At 31.7% G+C, this 13266-nt stretch overlaps 1 protein-coding gene across 1 annotated transcript; it reads right to left on the bottom strand.

Annotated features, from left to right (window-relative positions):
• Positions 1-2013: 2013 nt before the first annotated feature.
• On the bottom strand, positions 2014-8033 carry LOC143570533 (protein DETOXIFICATION 29-like). Its single transcript, XM_077056163.1, has 8 exons — positions 7737-8033; positions 6452-6993; positions 5964-6050; positions 3191-3247; positions 2856-3094; positions 2340-2458; positions 2149-2235; positions 2014-2079 (listed from the first exon to the last, which is right to left on the bottom strand). The coding sequence occupies exons 1-8, from the start codon at positions 8031-8033 to the stop codon at positions 2014-2016; spliced, it is 1494 nt and encodes a 497-aa protein (XP_076912278.1).
• Between the last annotated feature and the right edge of the window lie 5233 nt (positions 8034-13266).

Raw genomic sequence — 13266 nt, 5'->3', positions numbered from 1 at the left:
TTATGTTCAAATTTGTTTTACACTACTTGAGAGTTGTCTTGGTGATATATAACAAGAGCATTCCAAACTTTATTAGTGGTTTTACACATAAAAACTCTTTCATATTTATTTTTAGGCAAAGTATTGTAAAAAATATATTTAGCTTTAAAATTCTTTGAAATCATCATCTCCTGTTCACGGCTGAAGTGAGATTAGCTGCGGTGCTAGAAGTATTAATGATAGTTTAATCAAATTTGAGAACTAAATCAAATTCAAAACTAAAATTTTTATAGAAATACATAACATACCAATCATCTCCGATTATCTTCTTATTTACTATAAAAACATTACTCACACTCATTATATTCTACTCTATCAAGCATTTGCATCAATTTAAATTTGAAAAACTTAGATTTTTATAAAATCAGAAGTTTTAAAAAAAATCTAAAATTGATAGTGTTGTATATAAAAAAAAGAAAATCTCAAAGAATAATAACAAAGTTTAAAAAAATGTATTAAATTGGATCACTCATGCAAATTTTCTTCAAATCGGGTCATTAAATATTCAAATCGAGCTTCACCGGATTTTTTATGCATCAAGAAAGCAAGGTCGGGATTTGCAATATATGCAATTATATTTTAAAAAAATTAAAAAACATTTATTATATTAGAATTTAAAAATAAAAAATAATATCCACATCACTACTCCACATCAACATAAAAAAAACAATAAAAGATTTTTTATGTGAAATAAAAAAGAAAAATGATAAAAAAACATGTTAAAATCTATAATTTAAATAAAATATAAAATTACATGACTTAATTGTAATACTTTTTAAACTTGTGTGTTTAAAGAATTCGAATTCGAATTAATTTAAAAAAACTTGTATGATGTTATTAAATCAGAGGTGAAATATACATCAACTATGATAAAAGTTCACAATTTATATCCTCACACATAACTATCAACTATATATTTTTCTCTTCTACGTATTTAAAGGTACAAATACATTTTTTTATTACCTCTATAAAGGGTAGACCGCGTACCGACAGGTTCATAAGAATTAAATCTAACTTGATTTGCCTTATACACTGATTATACTTGAGTATTATTATTTAAATAATAATTATTATTAGTGGCTGTATGCATTATTAAATACTGGATATTAATTATTAGTGGTTTTAAAAATCAAATTTATCTTTTAAAGAAAATTAGTATTGCTTAGAATGAATGCATCAATTCTTGTATAATACGAATGAAAACTTTACATATGCATTTTTGAACTCCTAACTTACCTTTTTGAAGAATCAATATTTCCTAATGCATACACATTGACAAGACAAAACAAACAATAATTGTCTAAAAAGTGAAGCATATAAACATATAGAAGACACAACTGTGATACACATCAGATTATATATGTCAACATTATTATATTTGTCCCTAGCCAAGACAAATAAGAACCAAATGATGATAAAATATATATTCCAGATTTTTCTATGAAAATATAGTCATGCAAAAACAAAATGGAAGACAACGGCAACTTTAATACGTCACCAAATTTGTTTTTAAATACATTTGATCTAAAATTATTTTTTGTTTCTAGTTAATCGTCTTTTAAATAAATTCGTCTTTTTAAACGTTTGTGTCAAGCATGGATCTGGAGTTTAACTTAGTCTTTACGACTTTATACTCTACATCTTATAATTAACACTTGAAATCTCTTTGATAATTCCAAATTACAATAACATAAATGATAATAACAAAATCATCAACATTCATAGGTAAGATTTCATTTTACTTATTTGTATTGTTTATAGCAAGTTGGTGAGTTTGGTGAAAAGTTAAACCAAATAAAATAAAATAAAAAAACAAAATCCATGTTCCATATGCTATGATCACACTATGCATTAAGTTTCATTTTTTAAAAAGAAATAATTTATTAAACTAATTAAATGCCACAAAACATGCACCAAAATCATTACCAACCTTTAAAATGAAACAAAGAAATCATCCCCTTAATTACCCTCTTTTTATTGCACTTCAACAGTATCCCTTTGACCCGACCATTGTTTAATTCTCTTGTCAGCCAAGGAGGCCTACAAAGATAATAAACGCATTCAAGTAACTTCACTAGCAATGCAAAATAATGATGTGATATAAATTACCTCTTTGTCCCAATTGGTTCGGTAACAAATGAAGAACAAAATGAGAGTTTGTACGACAGTTCCTGTCATCATGCCGATCCATATACCCTATAATAACCGATCACACTTTGTTTAAATACCTCTTTGAAACGATGCGTCAAATTCATTGGTGTATGAAAATGCCAATTGAATAATTTAAAGATGTAACTAACCATTATGCCCAAATTAGCTAGGAATCCGAGAGTTAGTCCCAAAGGTATGCCGAAGATATAATAGCATGCAACATTTATATAAGCTATAATAGATTGCCATCCTGCCCCAATTGCAACACCTACATTTCATATAAAATATACAACTATAATTCCATAACTAAATAAAGAATTTAAAAATATGTCACGCAAATAGTATGTGGCTTTAACAAGGAACAATGGATGCTTTCGGCCTTAAATCTTATGTAGTGTAACATTTAGTCGTTAAAAAATAATAATATTAAATTGTAAGGTGTTATTTTTTTAATTAAGAATACTATATAGTTGAAGCTTTTAGCAACTTATTAATAAAATGTTATTTGGGACATTATTAGAAAGTATGTAAAGACAGATTAAATGTTAGAATAAGTACTCCATAAAACCTATATTATGATTATTATCTTTTCAAAGTTTTCTTTTTAATGCTTTCAAAATCTCATTTTATTTAAAAATAGAAAACGAATGAATAGGCATGTGTACCAGTGAGTGCGGGTTGAATGTTGTTAATGACAAGACAAGCCGCTAGCAGAGGAGTGAGAGCGTAAACCGCTTGTTGAACTTCTGAACTGTCAGCGAAGATGGCCGGATACTTATGTCGGAAAATAATAAGGAGAATGGCAAGCATGGTACCGAATATAAAAGAGGAAATAACAACCACCCCGATTGCGAATTTTGCTGCTCTGGGATGAGAGGCCCCTAATTCATTTGACACCCTTACACTGCAACCAAAATTAACTTTTGGATTTATTTGTTTTCTTTTAAATATTTGGAGAATGTTGAGTTTATAAAAGTTTCTTTAGAAAGTAGAAACTAACCTGATTGCTACGTTAAATCCAATTGCTATCATAACTGCCCAACCAACAATGTTTGTGCTGCAATAGTATTGGAACAAAAATTATTTATTTGAGTTAAAACAAAATAATAAAATAAAATGAAAAGCAGAAATTAAACTTAATTACGCATCTATGTTATTCCATCCATGGCTGGGTGGTAAAGGCTTTTGTATTTAAGAGTGAAGACTAGGTTTCGAACCGTAGCATAGGAGTAGATTATTACTTGAACTAGTTTAGTACTGGAAGTAAGGATAAATTAGCGTATAGTAAAAAAAACACATACTATAAGTAGTCAACACTAATTATTTCATCGTACGTGGTTTGGTCACATTCTTAGCACGTAATGATTAACTAGGGCCTTTACAATATTTTAACAAGAATATATTTGGTATTTCTAGGGGTGAGTAGAAAACCGAATTAACTGAATCGGAATCGAATTAACCGAAAAAACCGCACCGAAAAAACCGAACCGAAGCATTAACCGACGGTTAATTTTTTGTTTTTTTTTGAAAACCGAAATTTCGGTTTCGATTCGGTTATCCAGTTTTAAAAGATCGAAAAAAACCAAACCGATTGATGATGATAAAGATTATCAAGATGATGAAGAATTGACTAAACTTTTACGATAAATAAATAAGATGATAAATGAAGATCGAGACTAAACTTTTAATACTTTTTAACTTATAAACTCTATTTAACAACTTTGTATTCGTATAATTTCACGTAACACGTGTCTATATTTGTTTTTAAAATTCAATATATATGTGGACTGTGGTACCCTAACACGTTCTTATGCAAGCTTAAAATATGTATTTTCATTTTTTATTTTTATTTTTTTTACAATGTCAACACATAATTAAAAAAAACCGAAAATAACCGAACCGAAACCGAAATTAACCGAAAAACCAAAAACTGAAAAACCGGAAAACCGAAAACCGAACGGTTTGAATATTCAAATAACCGATTACTTTGGTTTCGGTTTCGGTCTCGCCTAATAACTGAACCGAACCATGCTCAGCCCTAGGTATTTCTATATTGCAATTACTTCAAAAATAACTGTTATCCAATGAGCTATTAAACCATTTTTATTAAAAAAAAAAAGAAAAGAAAATAAGAGCGGTTTATTCCTAAAAATAACGAATCATAATGATTTAAAATTTTAATTAAAAATAGCAACTAAACTATAAAAATAAAATTATTGAGATGTGCATATAATTTTTTTGTTTTTTTATTGATGTTCTTGTTGAAAGATTAATCCCACATATGGTATTTTTTTTTCTTCCAATAAAAACAAAGTAGCAATTTATAAACAGGCTACAAAATTTGTCGTAACATAACTACATTGGTATATGGACTTAGGGCACCTCAAAATTTGCAGGATTGACATGTGATCACTGATCATGATCTCATGCTAAGCTGATAACCTCTACGTCTTGATTTACTAGTGAGGTTGACGGTTGACTATTCATTGATAAATTCACAGGCTTTAAAAACCTGAGTTTGAAAGAAGGATGTTTTTTTTGAACTATGAAAGAAGGATGTTTTGAATTTAAGTTTTACATATGACAAGAAATTAAAAGGAATTTTTCGTTTGAAAAAAAAAACCCATTTGTTGTCCATGTTTTAACAAAAAAAACAGAGACATATACGTTTACTTTTCTTTGCTTTTTCTTTTTTTATAATGTTTATACAACATGATTAAGAATAAATAGTGTAGCCAACTTTGACAGCTTAATCAAATTTAAATTTATTTTCTTTTTTTATAGAAAAACGTAGCATAACAGTCATCAGTCATCTCCCATTTTTCTTTAAAGGCATCTGTTGCCGAGCATCTTTCACAAATGATCATCATAACACTTGTCATGCCTTATTACTTAAGTTCAAATCCTTCTTACAGTAATGCTGTCTCTATTTCAAAACGCACACATGAGCCATGATTCGACTCGAGATCCATCAAAAGAAAACCCTAAAAAAACCTCCTGACCACTCTCGAAGCATAAACTCCATCAAAAGAAAACCCTAAAAAAACCTCCTGACCACTCTCGAAACATAAACTCACTCATTTGGTTACTTATAGGGGGAGAGGACACCATTTTATACCAAGATACCATTGAGCTTAATGCCTTCTTTTTCATTATCAAAAGTTGAAGACGGGGATAATAAAATAAAAAAAGGCGTTGTTGATGGAGTATAAGCTAAACGTTAATCACATTTTGTTTTATTTTTTTGTTTTTACTCCAAACTTCTACCTTTGAAAAGAATCAATATGTCCAAATGCGTACACGGGGCAAACAAACAAGACCTATCGTCTAAAAAGTGAAACATATATGAAAACAACTTTGATACCCATCATATCATATTCTATGGATATTTGGGCATCTTACACATTACAATTAATAAGAATAAGGAATCGGTCAACAAGTAATGCTGAAGGCCGTAGATATAGACGTGAAAAAACCAAACGGAAGAGAACGGCAACTTTAATACGTCACCTATTTGTTTTTTTTTAAATTGATCTAACTATTTTTTTTAATTTTTTGTTTCTAGTTAATTGTCTTTAAAGTAAGTCCAATCTATTAAATAACAAAACATGTATTTTCAGTGAGAGGAGAAAACATATATTGTTTCATCCAAATTCTTAATCAAAATAATTTAATAATGCCGTGAAATTAGAATTAGTTTAATAATTAATAATAGAACTTCAAATTATATTTTTTCTATCAACGTACATGTTTTAGCAGAAATAGGTACTGACCATATGGAGAGTGCATCGACGGCGACTTCAGCATTCGGTAGATATCCAGCAAAGAGTACCAACGCCATAAAGTACCACGTTTCCAAGCTATTACAAAGAGAAAATTTTATATATATGCAAGTTGTTAAATATCCATTTAAATTTAAAATATAACATCATACAAATACATAAAATTTCTAGTTGTAAAAAAAAAATAAAATACATAGTTGTTAATTTTTTTCTATCGAAAAAATGTTTCAATCACAAAGTTACCGATAAGTTCTGTAGTTTAACAAGTAGACGCCACATCTACGGGGGAGGCATATATATACTTCTAAAGAAAACTAAGCATTGTAAAAAAAAAATTGTAAACTGGGTTGGGAGGGGCTCAAGAAAAACGTACCGATAAAAGTATATATCAACTTTGTGTATACATTTTTAGATAGTGAATTGTATAAAAGGTTATTCCACACATGGTTAAAAGTTAAAAGGTGTAACACTGGACTTACCAAAGCATGATAGCTGACGCAAATGACAGCTTGACAAAACTCCAAAGATTAGTAAATGCACCCCAACTAAACCCTGACCATGCTCTACCACACGCCCCACTAAATATATAGATCAACTGAGCCACCACAATGAACCACCAAGACAGGTTCAACATCACGGCTCCAGCCCCCAACCCCCACCCCAACTTCAACATAAACAACCAACTAAAACCCGTGTGTAACACCAGCGCGGTCCCCGCGATATACGCCATGACCATTATCTTACTTTGCGCTTGCAAAAACTTCGCAATAGGAAAGTTTAACGCGTATGCAAACAATTGTGGGATCATCCATAGCGCCACTTTCCCTGCCGCGTGTGCAATCTCTTCGGTTTGCCCGATCATCAACAGCATCGGGGTCGCAAAGATGTATAGGTTCACCATCAAAAGAGCCGTGGCTAGTAGGATCACCCATGATCGTTGCATATATACGCCTAACATATCGATTTGTCCCGCGCCATATGCTTGCCCACATAATGTCTCCAACGCACTTCCCATCCCGAGCTGCAGATTGTTCGTAACATAAATTAATTATAAAACAAAGTCGGGTGAATTTAGAGGTGCTCATTATTCGATTTGAAAATGATTAAACCGAAATCTGAAACAAAACAAATCAAATTACAATTCTTTTGATTTAAACAAAATAAGTCACATAATACATAATACATATTAACTAAATATATTGACTACTCAGATTTCATCGTTCAGCGTATCCAATTAATATTTTAGAATTTAGACCATCATATTATTTCACGTGATCCAATCAGCAATAATTGTAAAATTTTTAAGCAAAAAGTAGGAAATATTTAAGTTATTTCATCGAGAAAAACACCGAATAAATTAAATAATCCAAATTAAATAAATGGAATAAAAATCATGCTTATCTAAATTCTATCATTTAGATCACACAGGTTACAGTTTTAGTCAAATTAATATTCCTACTTAAACAAAAAACAGTGGTTTAAGACTTTAAGGTGAATTGGAGGGTCAATGTTCAAGCCCCTCAAAAATAATTGTATATAAATAATTTACCTGTTCAAAAATAATTATAACAACAAATAACAGTAAAAAAAGAACATAAAAGAGAATTATTCATTTCATTCCGCATACCCAAAAAACCAAACCAAGAGTTTTCGGTTTAGTTCGGTTTTGGCTTTCACGTAAGAAAAACCTCTAAACCAAAAACCGATCCAATAAACACCTACATCATAACAACTTTTATATAAAATTATCAAACACGTACGAACCATGATCCCTAACGAGAATCCAGCAATGACCGAATTCTCGACCGAGAAAGCCGCAAGATCGAGAGTCCCAACATGACCCGCAAACGTTTGTGTAACGGCCCCGAGAGAGTACCGACACACGGACGTGAAGATGGCGGGTCCCGCAAGGTACCAAAGCTTCTTTGACTCTATACCGAACCGGACAAACAGTTCCTTTGCTCCGGTAATCGGCGGTATATCTTCGGTACCAGAGTGGAAGGTGACATCTGTGACGACATGTTTATTGGAGAGAAGCGGTGCATGCGGGTCACTTTCCATTGAACTCTACAGGAGGTTTTTTATTTAGAGAATGATTTGGTTGCCCTCAAAGGAATAAGAACTGATAATATATAACAAATAGCTAGCCAGCCACCTACCCTCTAGTGATTCGCGGGCTGGCTTGTAATAATATCTATATTTTTGTACACACATTTTTAGAAAAATATTCATTATATTATTACGTGATCGGCTAATATTATAAACCAGTTAAAGACAAGAGTTAAATTTAGATTGGTTAGATTTAAAATGATGTGGTTAAGAGGAGCAGAGAGAATTCTCATGTGCGGATTGGTTTTATGAAACAAGATCAAATACATTTTATTTTTAACATGAAAACGGTGAGAACCAATTTACTGTTATCATTAGGTTTATTTTTAAAGGTATTTGCTGTTATATTTTGTTCGTATTTGCTAATTTTCGATCATGAGACGTTATAAGTATTTGCTGATTTATATTTTGTTGTTATTATTAGATTTTGTCTTTTGCTGTTATAAGTATTTGTTAGTATATGTTGTTATTATTTTGTTCTTAATTTTGATTCTTTTGTTGTAATTTTTAGATTTTTTTCTTTGTTATTATAAATCATTGTTTATGTAGATTGATATTGTTTCTTATTTTCTCGTTTTTTTTATAAATTGGTATTATTTTCTACGTTCTCATGTTCAGATTAAAATGCACATGAACCTTCCCCTTGGTTTTATAATGATTATGATTTAATAATGAATAAAGTAAGATTGTAATAGTTATGTTTAGTGTTGGTTGCTTAAAAGTTCACAGTTCAAAAGAAAAAAACAAACCTTGTTTATGAAAAATATCAAATCATGGTCTAATCACATGATTCATAGTTTCTTGTGTGTAGATGTTAATTTATATGTTCCCAAACATCTCAAAAGGGTATACTATTTTCTAGTAAACTTATTAGAGATGGATACTCGTTGAACTATAACAGTTTATTGATTTACTTTCAAATATTGTTTGGGTTCAATATCTTCGGATAACCCATACATAGAAATTAATCAAATATTTATAATATAACGAATAGTGAAAGAAGATATTTGCACAAAGACAATTTGTGAGTTGTCACCATGATTTAATGTCAATGATGAGACATCACACACTATGTGATGAGTGTATTAACATAGATACAAGATATGTTGAGAGTATCAACATTGTGAAGATTCACATTTGCCAATTATAACATATGAAAGAAATATATGTTATTATATTGTAAATGACTTTAATAAACCGTGTGTGATTTATTATAGGAGACTTACAATATGGATTTGTAGTTGCGTTTACCACCATCAATGTTGTTTGAACTACGTGGAGGATTTATCCTTCATTTTGGGAGAGTATCCCAATACATGGTTTCAACGAAACAAACATCGAAAATGTATACATCACTTTAGGCACATGCAATTGTCTTGTTTGATAGTCAACATACTTGACTATATTTCAAACTTTAGTGATCTTATACGGGTAACATTCATTATGTTGAATGTGTTCACCAAATTAACTCGTTTTAAGACTCATGTTTGAAGTTCTTATGAGTAATGGTAAAGCTTTTGGAGAACAAAAGTATATTAATTTGACTAATGAAGTTAAGTATGTTTGCGTAACGTACTTTAACTTTTGAGACTTTCCTAATACCAAGGTGTTGGGATGATGAATAAAGTCTCATTAATTTGTCTAAACCAAGATATGAATGTTGGCAAGAGATAGTGCGGTATCTCTTGATGCTGTGAAGAATCAGAATGATGCATCTTCTGTTCACATCCTAAAGTATTATAGTCTAAAGCATGCTAGACTAGTACTTGTTAACTTATATGCTCTGTGGAGATTAAATTAACTTAGAAAGCATTCATAATATGGGTACACACAAGAAGGAATTCTTATATGGGCTAAACCATAAGTATAACTTCATTAAGTCAAAACGAGATAACTAGATCATGAGGTGAACTCATACGCTAGTAAATGTGGGAAGCTCACATGAAGGCATATTTGCCTAAACTGGATCAAAGTGCAAGCAATATGGGAGATGAGCCATTTAAGAAACAACCCATTATGGTATGTTGAAATGGTGTTTGAGAATGCTTTCTCAATCCTCGCGTGAAAGGGAGAACCTTTCATTACCCCTCTTAGTGATTGGATAAGTTTATCCAATAAGACTTAAATGTGGGGGTAACTTGCAATTTGATAAGAATGTGGAATGTTTGGCAATTAGCATGTTGGTAATCCAATTAAAGATTGCAAACATGTGACCAAGTGGAGTAGACAAGGTCATAACAAGTCTATCTAGAATATTAGACTTGGATGCCAATTGGTAACTTTCAGAATCTTGGTAGATGTCTGATATAGTTTACCAAAGGCATGATTGAAATGTGTTGAGCCTTGAAGAGCGTTTCATGTAATTCTAAAGACTAAATGATGTAACTAGATCCAGGTAGAGATCATGAGTTATAGTCTTAGGAATGACAAATGACAAGAATGACTTGTGAGTCAACAACACGTTAAAGCAACCTATCTCAATTACAAATTATCGTTGTTGACTTTACAAAGTCAAAGATAATGTATATGGATCCAACAACCTGAGGGTTGATGAGAGATCAAGTTGTGGAATGAGACGAAAGCCCATGGAAAAAGATATATGGAGGTAACCTAACCTAGTTGACTGGAGATCCCCATATCTAGGTTCAATAGGACAACTAATTTATATATCTAAGGGTGGTCACTATGGGGGCAAGCTGATATATATGTTTATATAGAAGCTAGTATATTTTATAATATATACCCCCTAAACTATAAGGGTGTTTAAATATGTCCTAGTCTATTCCTACGATAAGTAGTGACAATTTTTAGGATAAGCATAATAAAGGTTAATGATTTGTGGAAATTAACAAACCTATTGCTTTTAATGATTCGAGCGAGAATCACCTATGTGAGAGAGAACTAGGGTCGGTTCGAATGGATTTTGGGGCAAAAATCCTAGAGCTCTCGCAGAACCAGGCTAGTATTCCAGGACCATAATAGGACACGACAGTGAGGGGTTGGCCAGACCAGGGAGAGTGTTGTGTGAAGTGTATTGTCGTCTACATAAACGGGGGTATGTTCAAAGACATCATGTCTACACACCGCTAGGAGACTAAGTATGCTTCACAAAGGAAAGGTTCAAAGGGTAACACCTACCTATCCTACAATGCTCAACCGTTGAATTGAATCTAAGAAACTTGCATGTATGGATTGATCTCAATGTGAAAATGAATAAGTTTTGTTTTCACATGTGGGGGATTGTTGGAAAATGTGTGGAAATGAATGAGTTTTATTTTCACATGTGGGGGATTGTTGGAAAATTTTGTGTAAATAAAATATATTTTAATTGTGAATTCTTTTATTTGATTATATGATTAGTTGAAACACCTTTGATTTAGTCAAGGCCATTCAAAATGTCATTAAGTTTTGGTCAAAACTTAAATGCATTGGTTAATGTTGATTGGAGTGTTTCAATTTTTTTCATTAATGATGGTTGAATGGTTTCAACTTTCTACTAGTATAAATACCAAGGGAGCTCCTTGGTTGTAGTCATACAAAAAACATAAAATAACACATTCTCTCTTGTGTTTTCTCCAACTTTCTTCCTAAAAAATTCCAACATTCTTGATCATCTTCATCATTTTCTTTAAGGTACTATTCGGGTGCTAGAGCCCTCCCTAACAGTACATATTGCTTAGGCCGTTGTACCCTGGGAAACAAAACTGGGAGAGACCCGTAATTTGTTTTAAGGGCCCCGTGTAAAACACGATCCTCGGCCACAAAGACCATGACACCATTCTTCTTCTACATTTTTCTTGCATTATTTTATTTCAATTGTATTGTAATTTTGATTTTTTCTGGTGTAATTCGTATTTTAATTTACTTGCTTTCCTAGATAGGTTTGGTTCCTTGTATTGTAATAATTTATTAAAAGTGTTTTATTTTTATACGCAAACGGATTCCCACAATTTTAATTTTTCACACCAATTTTATACATTTCTCTCTATCAATATATGCTATTTCTTTTCACCAAATTATTTCATGGATTAATTTATTTTAAATTTTATCCACTAATCCGTGGTCATCATCGTAAAGTTCCAATGGCTCATAGTCTAATGATACGAATCTAGAGATACCGTACACTTCTTTATGTAATTGCATAAGAAGCGTTAAATTGAAAAGTTCAAAATACCCCAAGGTAAAGAGTTCTTGTATACAGAGATTGGGAAGTTTCATATGAACGTCTAATGCGAGATTATTTTCTTGAATTCCAAAATTTAATGTTGAAGTTCTCATGAGATAATTATTCTTATGAATAGCTCCGAAGACAAACTATGAATGTATTAAAACGGTATATGATGCTGGACGAAAATAAGGTTTTTCGTCAATATAAAAGTGCACATCTACATTACCATTGCTAGCATTTGAGGCTAATCTTGACGCTTATTATGAAGTCTTTTGAATGTTCGAAAGAATGTCACATGAAAGTCTGCTAACACTTTTATGATGGCACTATTCATTTTGTATGAAAAAAAATATTTACGTAGACCAGCTTGCAGAGGAATACAACTTTTGTACACCTATGAAAGCATATATGGATTACCTAAATGCTAGGACGCGTTGATTGTACACGCTGGGCTAAAGGAATTCTCCAACATGGTGGCAAGCGAATACATGAAAGGTAATCACGAGCACCCAATGATTATACTTGAAGAGGTAGCCTCCTAAGATTTATGGTTTTGGCATGCCTTCTTTTGTGTCATCGGTTCCACAAACAATATCAACGTCCTCAGCCGATCGTCATTATTCAATGACACAATACATGGATTTTCACCAAAATGCCCATTTGAGGCAAATAGAATGCAATACAAGTATGGTTTTTATCTTGTCGATAAGATATGCCCTGATTGGGTTGTGTCCGTAGAAATATTACCTTACCCGAGTGCTGGTAAACGAAAAAGGTTTGTGAATGCACAAGAAACAATGAGAAAAGATGTAGAACGAGGTTTTGGTGTCTTGAAAGCGAAGTGGGGAATAATTCGACTACCTGCGTGGGCAAATACATTCTAGAAAAAATCATAAAAATATGTAGCTTGCATTATACTAGACAATATGATATTAAAGGATGAAGATGCAACAATATATCATGAACAAATAATTGGCCCTCCAAACAATAATGAGGTTACTGATAGTATTCTTGTGG

The sequence above is a fragment of the Bidens hawaiensis genome, unplaced genomic scaffold, assembly GCF_021521415.1.
Source record: "Bidens hawaiensis isolate Kalapana, Puna unplaced genomic scaffold, B.hawaiensis_p1.1 tig00025004_1, whole genome shotgun sequence".
NCBI lineage: Eukaryota > Viridiplantae > Streptophyta > Magnoliopsida > Asterales > Asteraceae > Bidens > Bidens hawaiensis.
The sequence above is the reverse complement of the archived record's forward strand: the minus strand, read 5'-3'. Positions and strand labels throughout refer to the sequence as shown.

Bases quoted from the DNA above. Each gene is read 5' to 3' on its own strand.
- LOC143570533 (XM_077056163.1), bottom strand. From the start codon at position 8,033: ATGGAAAGTGACCCGCATGCACCGCTTCTCTCCAATAAACATGTCGTC. The intron at 6,051-6,451 runs GTAAGTCCAGTG...TCTTTGTAATAG, and splicing joins GCGTCAGCTATCATGCTTTG to CTTGGAAACGTGGTACTTTA. The intron at 2,459-2,855 runs GTACACATGCCT...TATGAAATGTAG, and splicing joins CATTCAACCCGCACTCACTG to GTGTTGCAATTGGGGCAGGA.